Source organism: Ixodes scapularis, unplaced genomic scaffold (genome assembly GCF_016920785.2).
Source record: "Ixodes scapularis isolate PalLabHiFi unplaced genomic scaffold, ASM1692078v2 PGA_scaffold4__175_contigs__length_147842914, whole genome shotgun sequence".
In the NCBI taxonomy this organism is placed as follows: domain Eukaryota; kingdom Metazoa; phylum Arthropoda; class Arachnida; order Ixodida; family Ixodidae; genus Ixodes; species Ixodes scapularis.
Genome location: NW_024609879.1, coordinates 127693965 through 127705710, shown reverse-complemented (window position 1 = coordinate 127705710; position 11746 = coordinate 127693965). Strand labels below are relative to the sequence as shown.

Below are 11746 nucleotides of genomic sequence, written 5' to 3'. Positions count from 1 at the left end.
TACAGTAGGAATCCCATTCCTCCCCTTCCCTTCCCAAACATAGAACACACACATAGACACATACAGTAAGAACTCCAAGCGTGCCAGAAAAAGGGGGGAAGGGGGAGCAAGCGAGCCAAGCGGGGGCAAGGCAGCAAGCAAGCACGTCAAGCACGGCTGCTGGCAAGCGCAGCACCAAAGGCCCGCAAATCCAATTCGCAAACTTTCCCGGAGCGGCTCGCCGGTCCAAGCGTTTCGTTTTCCTTCGTCACGTGTATTTATTTCCTCGGCCGTCTTTCTTTTTTTTGCTTCTTGAATTGTCAACCTCCCCCTCCTTTGAGTGAAGAAAAAAATGAAAGCGAAAGAAGTCAGCCACGGGGCTTCTCGCGATAATAAAGTAAACGCAGCATCAAAAGGGCGTGACTATGAGACCAGGCTTTGACGACCTCCTTCTCCTCTCCTCGGTCTTGGAGCATGCATGCATGCTCGGAGCACTGCGTGGCCGGGTATCCAGCCAGCGGCGCCCCCTGCGAAAGCATTCGTCCTGCGAGAGCGCATTCCTCTTATCCTCTTACGCCCCCCCCCCCCCCCTTTCCTCTCCGCAAGCTCAACAGTAATAAAGCACCACCTGGAGCAGATATCCCCCCTCCATTCCTTTACGGGACGGCAAGAAAACACAGACCCAAAAAGAAAACGAAGCTGTGCGACCCTCTCGCGGTCCCCGATGACGTAGTGCCACGGGAGGAGGAGACTTGTTTGGAGACTGCCCGCCCCGCTTCCCCCCCTCGCGGGGGGTGAGTCGGTGGCACTCTCCTCCCCGGCCGACGAGGGGATCCACTTGCCAGTGCAGCTCTCGGCTTCGTGTCGGTCGGGACCTGCAAGACCAGTGCGTGTGCCTTACCAAGCGCGCTCCAGGACCGTACCAACCATACCTCCGACGGCGTCGGCCACATCGGGGCTCCGTATAAAATCGCGGGCCGCGGGGATTACCGCCAGTCACTCGTCATCCGTCCTACCTGTCGGACTGTGGGGGTTGTGTTTGGTGTCTGCGGTGCGGACATGCCTTCTTTTCCGCGGACCGGCGCCACGGCTTCCGACAACTGGCCCGCTCTCCCGTACCACCGGCCGGATGGGCATTTTTCGGCTTCAACGACTTCGAGTGCGTCTTGTGGTTCGCCGTGGTGGATGCCCCATGTGTTGTCAATGTCGACGTGGTGAACTGACCGGTGATAGCACAGAGGATGCTGTGACCGACCTAAAGGTGCATCAAGGTCGACAAGAAGAGTGAGGCACCCGACGCCAAAGGATGCAGCTAGGCTACGCCGGTAAGAAGGCAGCAACCGGGTCGTGGTGGTTCCAAGTTTGACAGCGTACCCGTCTAGCCGATGGATGTAGCCATGCGTTGGCGTCGGACTTGGCTCGCCACAGCGGGCTTGGCGTTCTGTCTGGGCATGACCGTCGGAGTACTGCTGCCCCTGCGCGAGCTCGCGAGGAAAGTGGACGAGACACAGCAGAAGGTCAGCGGCGGCAACGCTTCTTCTTTGAGCGGCCAGCCCGTCGGACGAGGGAGCGCCCCGGAGATCGGCCGGGACCAGCCGCTCCGCGAGAAGGGCATGGTGCGAGGAATTTTCTGGGCGGGTCCGGCCGAGCGACTGGTCGCCAGAGGCTTTTTGAGCGGCGATGTGTCTCGCTGGCGGGCCACGGCCAGGAGATCCGCTGTCCGGGCGGTCCGGGAAGGATGCGGACGCATGCAGAACAGGCTCGTCGTGTTCGAGTCTGGCACGCTCAGTTGCGCCCGCTACCGGCAGAACAACGACCAGATCCAGGGCGAACTCTTCTCCTTTTACCTCGCCAGGGAACTGGGCATCGCCAACTTGCCGCCTGCCGTGTTGACGCGGGCCGCGGGCCGGAGTTGGGACTCGGTCAGGTCCAACCTGGAGTTGGCGCAGTGGCGCTCGGACCGACCCTTGGTTCTCACCAAGTTCGTGGATGACCTGGTGCCCACAAACATTCCGGTGGAGTTTAGGTCCCCGGCGGCGCGGCGCCTGCACCCGCCGGACGTGTTCAACAAGACGGACGCCGACATCCGAGAGTTAGTTCAATGGTCGGACCTCATAATCTTCGACTACCTCACGGCCAACTTGGACCGCATTGTGAACAACATGTTCAACCTGCAGTGGAACCCCGAGATGATGAACTCGCCCGCGCACAACTTGTTGCGGCAGAAGAGCACGGGCCTCCTGGTGTTCCTCGACAACGAGTCCGGACTCGTCCACGGCTACAGGCTACTGGACAAGTACGAGGTCTACCATAGGTCTCTGCTGGATTCGCTGTGTGTCTTCAGGAAGGCCACAGCGGAGGCCGTGGCTCGGCTCAGCCGTGACCGAGACATCGGAAGGAGGCTGTTCAGTGCTTTCAACATAAGTGATCCGGGGATGGATAACTATCTACCTTTCCTGCCGGAACGCAGTGTCAAGATCCTCAACAAGAGGCTCGCACAAGTGAACAGTCAAGTCCGGCGGTGCAAGGATAAGTACGGCCATGTTCAACGGTAGGCGCCACTGCTGGTGATGTGCATCCGAGAGGACGGTGATAGGATGGGGAAAGACTTGGAGGGTGAGTTTCCGTCGCAACGTCTCTTGTGATAAAGCCGTTAGTGGCGCGTCTCCTGGAGACTTAGACTGCGCACCTTTTGCATTGTTGTGGTCGGTCTTCAGGAATAGGACGTGGTTGAGGCTTCATGCCGATAGTCAGGGTGTTGTTCGGTCAGCTTATGTCGATGATTCTGTAATTTAAGAGTTTCGTTTGTGCGTTTCATGGACAGCTTTCTTTTAAAGACTGATATACGACAACGGAGCGCTCGAGTTTTTCCTGTGTTCTAATCTAGCAATGCTCTTATTTTCGGATGCTTCTGATACGTACAACTTTGGAGAGTGTGAAAGAACTAATGGTATCCTATGAAAGTATACGTCTACTTTTTCTTTCTTTCGACAACTATTTTTTGTTTTGTTTTTACTGTGCCCATTTTCTGACAAGTTTTAGACTTCGCCAATAATTATGATCGAAAGCTTTTAGTAAAGAACCAAATACCAGTATTCGCCATATTTTAGGAAATGTAAAATGTTTTCCATTCTTGGCTGTGCTAGGTTTACACTGATAAAAGGGAACATTTCACACTGCTCAAGGATTAATCTGTTCAAATAGCCCAATCAATCTTCTAAGACGCTAAAATTTACTTATTTATTGCTCTGCCATCCTCACACAACATATACCCACGGCCAAAATAAGAAATACCAGCACACGTTGCTCGCCACATTGCAATTCAAACATTTTCAAGAGGCTAAAAACAACCTTCCAGCGAACGCAACACACCGATAAACCAAAAACACCCCACACGCGCGCCAAGTTGAGGCAGCATCCCATTGGCTAACGTCAGGTGCACTGTTACGACCCCATAAATACCGACGCATCATTTAAACCCAACTACCGAAGCAGAAGTCCACAAAGTTAATCACAAAAGAAAGAAACCCGAAAGACGGGGGCAAAAGCAAACGATGCACGCGATGGTCTCAGCTCTCCCCGGCAAAAGCGGCCGCAACTCAATAGCCCTGCCCTTCAACCTCCAATAACTCAATCGGCTACAGCCATCGGTGCCGCTACAGAACGAACAAGTGTAATCCCGTGCCTTTATGCGCCCCTCACAAAAGCGCTCTAGTCATCTTGGTAACCTTTATCCCCCCCCCCCCCCCTCCCCCCTCCCGCCATTTACGCCTCCTCCGGTGCACGTCTTCACCAACCGAAGACTTCCTCCTGGCAATCGTGAACCAGTGCGCCTTCTTCTCACCAGCTATAAAAGACAAGCGTAGATGGGCGAGGGCGTAGTAGGGGGAGGGGGTGGATTGCAGAATGAAAAGCTTTTCTTCTCCTCCTCCAGTCTAATGAGGATTTCATGGCGATCTCCGGCCACCCTTTAAGGAGCAACGCCAAACAGGCAGCTCACGAAGTTCACCCCCAAAGGTCCCCCCTCGTCTGTGTCGTGACCTTAGTCTTGTTATCAACTACCAGTGTTTGCCTTCTAGCGGGACCTCTCCTGGCTTGTTCGCTTGCTTGCTTGCTTGAGTATGGTAGCCTCTACCGCACTGGCTCGCGTGCGGACCTCTTGCGTGCTGCGACTGGTCGGGAAGTACCGCTTGCAACTCTTGAGGTGTTGGCTATCTGGAATATCTCCTGTTTAGATCTGTTTTTTTCTTTTTTTTTATTCTGGAGATGGAAGATTGTTTAGTGCCGCCGTGACTTTATTAGTCTGAATAGGAGTTCGAGACAACCAAATAGCTCGTTTCCGGGGGCAGGTCGCTTGTTATCGCTTTATTGCGTCCTGACGGTAGAACATATCTGTCGTTGCCCTGCTACGCAACACTTAGTCGTCCCTTTACGTGGCACTTCTTTTGCTCTAATGGTAGATTCTCTTCAAGCTCCGACTTTGTTAGGATTTGCAGTCTATCATTATCGGGGTCTGTCGTTTCCGGTCTTGAACCTTTACGAAAGGATAATAAACAAGGGTTCTTGCAAGTGCCGCCACTTAAAAGTAAGATGATTGCCTTTTCTTGCACGCTGCAAGCCTAAACTCTTCGGCATCAAAGTTCAGGAACTAATAGATTCCTTGATAATGAAAATTTCTAAGCGGTATATGTAATTTATGTTTAGTTGGGTATAGCTCATGCAGTTAGATTATGCGAAGAAGTTTATTGGGAAAGGCGACCTGTCCCCGTCTGGTGTCTTCATGTATCACCCGCGGCTCGAGTGACTTGAGAAGGCATATGTAACCCTGTACGCCATAGGTTATTCTTAATGTTGGCTCACAATGCAGATGTCTGTATCTAGTAACAACTTAAACGATTTTGCGTATGTTAATATTGTGAGCAGCAGATCTCACACTTTTCACAAAATACGATGTTTTATCTGACTTAAGTTTAAAAATAACTTTCCCATCCAATTGTACTCGTTCCAAGAATTGGCTTTTATTTAGTGACCATGATTGTAAGTCATATAATCATGTGAACAGCCGTTAGGTCATTTTGCAGAGCAAACGTATTGCCTAATGAATGGTGTACCCTTGCGAAGAGGTACACAGTTCATTACACAGTACCATACCAATGTAAGTTTGCTTGCGTTTACTCTTTAAGACGACACAGCAGTTGTTGCCAGTGCCACACATCTTTATTGTTTATTTTACCGCGATCGACTGGCGCAAAACGTGTATCAAAAAAGTAAATGTCTTTCACCTCGCGCTTCTCAGAGTCCAGAAAAGCAAGCAAGCGAGCAGTAACTTAAAACGACAATCAATAAAAATAAACAATCACGCGCGATGCAGCTCGAACACAAATTGTTGTACATAGTGCAGTTAGACGCTCTATACTTCTACTTCGGCTAGTATTCTTAAAGGTTAACACCATGGAACGTTGGTGTGTCCCCGAAGACCTTGCTCATCATACGAATAGAACTCTGTTTTGCGTGCACCTTGGGGCGCCCGCGAATTGGGAATAAGTGTTTGCCGAAATAGGAGCTTGTTTTAATTACTTATTTTTATAAAGTTCCATCGGAGATTCTTTAGTTTCCGTCGGAGAGCAACTGTCGGTTTTCTATTCTCTAAAGTTCCTATGGTGTGTATTAATTAGGTGGTCTTATTTTAAAAGATATTCGGTTTTTTTTTCTAGCAAGTTATGCAATCCAAACAAACATAAAAAAAAAATAACAAGGCGATTTATTTTTAAGTCTGTCTTTTCAACCGCACTGTTGACTCTTCATGGTGGAGTTCTGAGCGCATAATTATCTGAGTGATTTAAAAGTAAAATCCGCAAAAAAATACACATAGCAGTGATAGCACAAATATGTCGGCAAGCGTAAAATGCGCATCGATTTCTTAGTAAGTTTTTATCATATGACTGCCGACACTGTCTGTCAGAGTTAATCTGGGAGCTGAGACCATCCAGACATTTAAAAATATATATACAGATAAAAATACATTAGGGCTCCAACAATAAATGACATAAGGTGTTTTATTCAAAAAGGCATTCAGAAGTACGTAGATGACACCCTCAAAACCACAGCAAAACATCAAATATTACGGGGCACATTTGTACTTTTGTACGAGGTAATATGACTGCCGACACTGTCTGTCAGAGTTACTCTGGGAGCTGAGACCATCCAGACATTTAAAAATATATATACAGATAAAAATACATTAGGGCTCCAACAATAAATGACATAAGGTGTTTTATCGAAAAAGCTATTCAGAGGTACGTAGATGACACCCTCAAAACCACAGCAAAACATAAAATATTACGGGGCACATTTGTACTTTTGTACGAGGTAACAAGTAGCCCAGGATCACACTCATGACACTCATGGGAATTCATCTCCAAACAGTTATACCACGCGGAATTTGACTGTATTTAGCAATACAAATCTGTAGTATTCGCAATGACAATATCAAAAATAGATTTTGCATGTGTTTTGGCGAATGTTTACAACGTAAAAGCAAAAGAATTTTCAATATGGGAATATTGCGGTGTGAATCGTAATATAGATGTGTCTATCAATTGTTGTTTACTGTTAGATAGAAATAATAAACTGGATGTAATAATTGTGCTAATATATGACATCCTATCTGAAATGTTTGTTTGAATTGTTGCGTGGGCTGAATGCAAATAGATGCACGCAGGACGTGACAGGTTAGACGTAAAATATAAATCCAACTCCGATTGAAAGAATGTTAAAGCGTAAAATCTACGCGTTGTTTCTGCATTCCCACTTGGTTTTTATTCCTCTTTTTTTTTGTGAGTAATCAAACCTGAACTCAATGTATACGTATTTTTATTTCGATGCTACCATTGAAATGCAGCTGCTAACGACAATTGTTAGAGCATTTTTAGCATCGAAACAACACCCAAACCAAGAAAAAACACTTCAGTTGCTAGTCTGTGTATATATTACGCGATTTATTTGTATCATATTTTGTTCCTTTGATATGATGGTATTGTATAATGAATGAAGCTATTCAGTAGCTTTTGTGTCCTAGGATATTCGTAGGGATACTGTGTGTGTCATTTAAATTGTGATGTAAAAAGGCGATGCCATGTTTTGCTAAGTTATATGTAAATATTACTCGAAATAATAAAGCGACTCTTTACAATATGTCACTTAGCACTCTCATTTTGTTGTTGTGTCAATCAGTGAATTAATCAAGCTATTTAGTGATCTCCAGCAATCCGAGTTACGGTCATGTGTGCATTGCATTAAACATTACATTCTTGTTTTTTATTAAAAGGGGCACCAAAAAACATGACTTTGAGATCTTCGAACAATGTAATATACGGAAAATGTCGGCACTTGTATTCATATTTCGACTAATTTCTTCCAAAGCCAACATTGCTAGACATTCTGTTCTAGCAGAATGTCTTGTGAGTCCCCACGTGGTGTCTAAACGTCAACGGTGTTACAAGCGCCTCATACCATCGATTCTGTAACCATGGTAAAAGATGTTTGAACACGGTATGTCAGTGTGCATGAAGATGGTTACTGTGCTAAATAAGAAAAGCTACTGCTGATTTCAAAGTATTTAGAAAAGTAGTGAGATTTAGCTCTGCCATGTGTTATGAGTCTAACCTTGTTACAAGTCTTGGGAATACTACGTACCTCCAATATAATAACAAGCAATTCAAGATTTTTCAAAAGTGGTCTGGACTTACCGCAAACAAACATATCGCACTTGAGAATACAAAAGTATTCGATCTCGGGGTTTCTGATAAGTAATAACTATAAGGTTGTGTCGTTATCATCTTTAATTCTTAAAGAGAATATTACAATTTATGGAGTTGAACTGAAATTTATTTGTTTCCCGAGAATTTACCCCAAAAAAAAAAAAAAGGCGCAATGGGAAAATGCTTTACAAAGTTGGGGATGGTCTAGAATTATAATTAAAAAAAGGGATGGTATATTAAGTTTACGTTTGAATAAAAAAAATGTTCAATATATGGGAGTAACAAACTCCTCTATTTAAGCAAGATATTGGCAAAACAGTCATGCAACGTTTCCTGAAGACTGAGAGGGAGAACGTAGCCCTTCACAAAAACTCCTGGTAAAGCTGAGAATATCACCACGAGCCTCAAAAACCGATGTGAATCAGTTGGAACCTGTTCAGCTGATTTCATGAACGAAAATAAGCAAGCAAATATTCACAAAACAAGATATGCGGCCTAATCGAGATGGTATCTAGCATGGTCCACAAGCCGTACATTTGCGAATGCAGAGAACGAATTGTACCTCAAGGCTTCGGTGCTGTTACGTCATAAACTGTTTTTAGTCGTCATCGTCTTGGTGACCAGATGAGTACTACAGTTCTCATTTAGCTCTTATTGTTTCAAGATTTAGCAATCGAACGAAGTCTTAACAAGCAATTTGGTAGAACACAAACGCAATATTTACAGTTTTAAGGTGGTTTACCAGAGAATCATTTTAGTCTCAAAAAGTAAGACTATAATATGCGATATTTAAACTATATATATATATATATATATATATAGATATATGTATATATATATATATATATATATATATAGATATATGTATATATATATATATATTTATATATATATATATATATATATATATATATATATATATATATATATAATATATATATCTTTGGCGTGAAGTCCATATTTGGTAAGAAATTAGAAAAGCAACGTGAAGTTTAATTACGGCCTGTTTTCAATGTTTATTCATATAAAGGAAACATTAACCATGGTCTCGATCTTGTGACAAACGGCATATATTATTTATTGAATATTTCCACAGAATTTAGAAGTATTTTATGAAATGAGATTATACTCAAGAGATGAGATTATTCTCACAGTTTTATTATATTTTGAATTTTTAGTTTCATAATCAATTTGTTGTAAGATGAAGCATAATACAGTACTAGGTTCTTTATGTAAGTAACATTCCAACCTTTTACCCTTTCAAATTTAATTATTAATGTTCGCCATTTTAATGTAAGGAACAACTACCGAAAGTAGTGCCATTTTTGTAGAAAATTTCAGTTCAGCACAATCTTCACGTTTTTACTTCAAAAATTCTCGTTGCAAGAAAACGTTTCCAGAATTAAACAAATCTTGAAAGGTATTCTCAACAAAATTTGGCATATGTGGAAAAAAGAAATTGATTAAACGGCTATTTCGACTAATAATCCTAATTGAAATGAAAACTTGTTAATTCTTTCATTATGCTAGTATTTCATTAACCTAATCTTATAAAAAATATAAAGGCAGAAGTTAAAATGACGACGGACGCTTCTTGTTGCCTGTTGCCGTTTCTTCCGCATGGCATTTCAGGCTGTAACTGTGCTAAGTCGAGAACCAACAATTTCTTGGTAAGTATCTTTGCGTGTTGCGGAATTATACACTCTTCATTCATTTTGTTTGTTTGTTAATGTTTGATCATACACTGAGTGCGTGCGTAAATGTTATAATATGGTTTCTATGGCGCCTAATACTCGCTAAAACTTTAAAATTCGCTTTGTGGTTCGTGCATTTCAAGTTCTAAAATTTTTCAAACTGTGGTCCGGGTTTTTCTTTGCATGATGTTCAGCGAGCTATTGAGGGACACGTTCAAACAGATATGCATTATTTGTAAACAAAGAAATATATTCAACAGAAAGTTTTATTTGCAGGAGGAACTGACTGTTAATGCCGGCCACGTTGATTTTTATAGGTTTATATACCTTGCACGAACATTAATTACGCGATGAAAGTTTTTGTGCTACCGTTTATTTAACACGGCAGTAACTACGATTCCTACAAAGAGTGCTGTATTTCGACCATCGTTAATTTATAATTTGTAACGCACCGAATAGATTAAATGACACATAATGTTGTATAAGGTGTCGACATCTTTTACTCTTAATGGCTCTGCGGAGTCGGCGGATCGTAATTTTAGCACTACTGGCATTCAAAAACTCAATCTTTATGTTTTGTATGTCAAGTAGATGTCAACCCTTGTCATTTAAGAAAAAATATATAGGTGGCGCAAGCCGCCGCACAATTCAAAGGGTTCAGTCGTATGCATCCATCCATCCATCCGTCCAGTGCCCCTTTTGTGTGCCAGTATTGTAAGAGGAAAAGCAGGTGATGACTCTCAGATCGCAATGCCTCAGACCCAGTCGGGTATTTAAAACATACTCAATTCACAACACTGCGCATAATAATGTCGCAAATAAAAGAAGGCATTTCGCTAGAAGAAAGAGGTATCACGCAGGTCAAGCAACCCGCTTCGCAGGAATGCTGCGTCTCCCCTACACGCATTTGTTCAAAGTTAAGTTTGGGGGTCTTATGTGCCAAACCAACGAAGGCCATCTGGCACGACCCAGCGGAGAACTGAGAATTTATTTCGTCCACTTGAGCATCTTTTGACGTTCAACCAAAACCTCGGTTACACGGCGTCTTGCCCGCCCGGATCCGACCGGAATTCGAACCCACCACCTGTGGATCCACAGGCCGGTGGATTTTTCTCGTAGCCACCGAGGCGGCTCAAGCGTTTGTTAAATTATCATTTATGAACGAAAGCTAGGATGACTTCTGTCACCTAGTGGGGCATCTCGAAAGCTGACTGCTGAAAGCTGCCACATTTACCTGTTTAATATCAAAATAACAAAGGATCGTTTTTTTTTCTCACTTACTAAACGATTATCACACGATTCGTAGTTCTAAAACTTGAACTTCAACTGAAACTTCAATGTTATTCTAGCACTATTTTTTCTGGCTGCTCGTTACGGAAATGAACTGTGATCTTCTGCGCTTCGCTATTTGAACATTCGTAGTCAAAGCTTTTTGTTCATCTTTGTGTGAAACATGTCTTAAAAACTGCCACTTGTTTTCAGGTAAAATGGACTCGTCTTGATGCTTCCTCCGAATTAGCTTTTCAACGGCTACAAAAAAGACGAGGACGAGAAAAAAAAAAAAAAAAAAAAAAAAAAACTTTGTTGTGTCCGGTTGTCGTCCTTTTGGTCGCTTTACTTTTAGCCCCGTATCTTACCAGCGCACTCCAATTGAACGAATCAAATTGATTATCGTACATTAGGGAGGCATTTGAGCAAACCACGCACGTAAAACGTTTTTGGGAGCGAAAGTTTTCAATGTAGTCATGGCAGTGAAGTATATCGCATTTAGTTGATGATTGAGAGGTCGCGAGTCTAACCCTTGCACCGGTGTCATGCTTTCCGAACGTTTACCTAACTTTTTATAGTTTTCCACAGCCGTGCGTCTGTGTTAATCACGATACCACACCTTGAAAAACCCCAGTGTTTCATGTTTTAAGGATATTTTTTGCGCAACTCTGAAGTATGATAAATCCTGATTAAGTAGGGAACTACTATATTTATAATACGCTCAGTGCTTTCCGAAATAAAAGTTGCAGAAAAAAAAAAAAAGAAAAAAAAAAGCGGGGAACAATGAATCAAAACTACTAAACTAAGAAAAAAAAAAGCAGTGGGTAGAGGTTTAAATAACAAGACTTATATACGCATGCAAGCGGTACCCGACTTCGTACCGATCCACCGTTGAATACAGAATGCAAACACAAAGTCTTATTGAAAACGAGTGGCGATTCTTTCTTCAAACTTTGTAATTTCATCGAGAGCGTGAGATAACCCATATGTATTGTTGATTTTGTGTCTTACCGTGTTTGTTTATACATTAACACACACTGTAAT

At 43.3% G+C, this 11746-nt stretch overlaps 1 protein-coding gene across 1 annotated transcript; it reads left to right on the top strand.

Moving 5' to 3' along the window:
• The first annotated feature begins 788 nt into the window (after positions 1-788).
• Positions 789-7191, top strand: LOC121837689 (extracellular serine/threonine protein kinase four-jointed). The gene is made up of 2 exons (XM_042293440.1): positions 789-6130; positions 6349-7191. The coding sequence occupies exon 1, from the start codon at positions 1365-1367 to the stop codon at positions 2532-2534; it is 1170 nt and encodes a 389-aa protein (XP_042149374.1). The 5' UTR covers positions 789-1364; the 3' UTR covers positions 2535-6130; positions 6349-7191.
• Positions 7192-11746: the final 4555 nt, after the last annotated feature.

Coding starts and splice junctions, on each gene's coding strand:
- LOC121837689 (XM_042293440.1), top strand. CDS start 1,365: ATGGATGTAGCCATGCGTTGGCGTCGGACTTGGCTCGCCACAGCGGGC.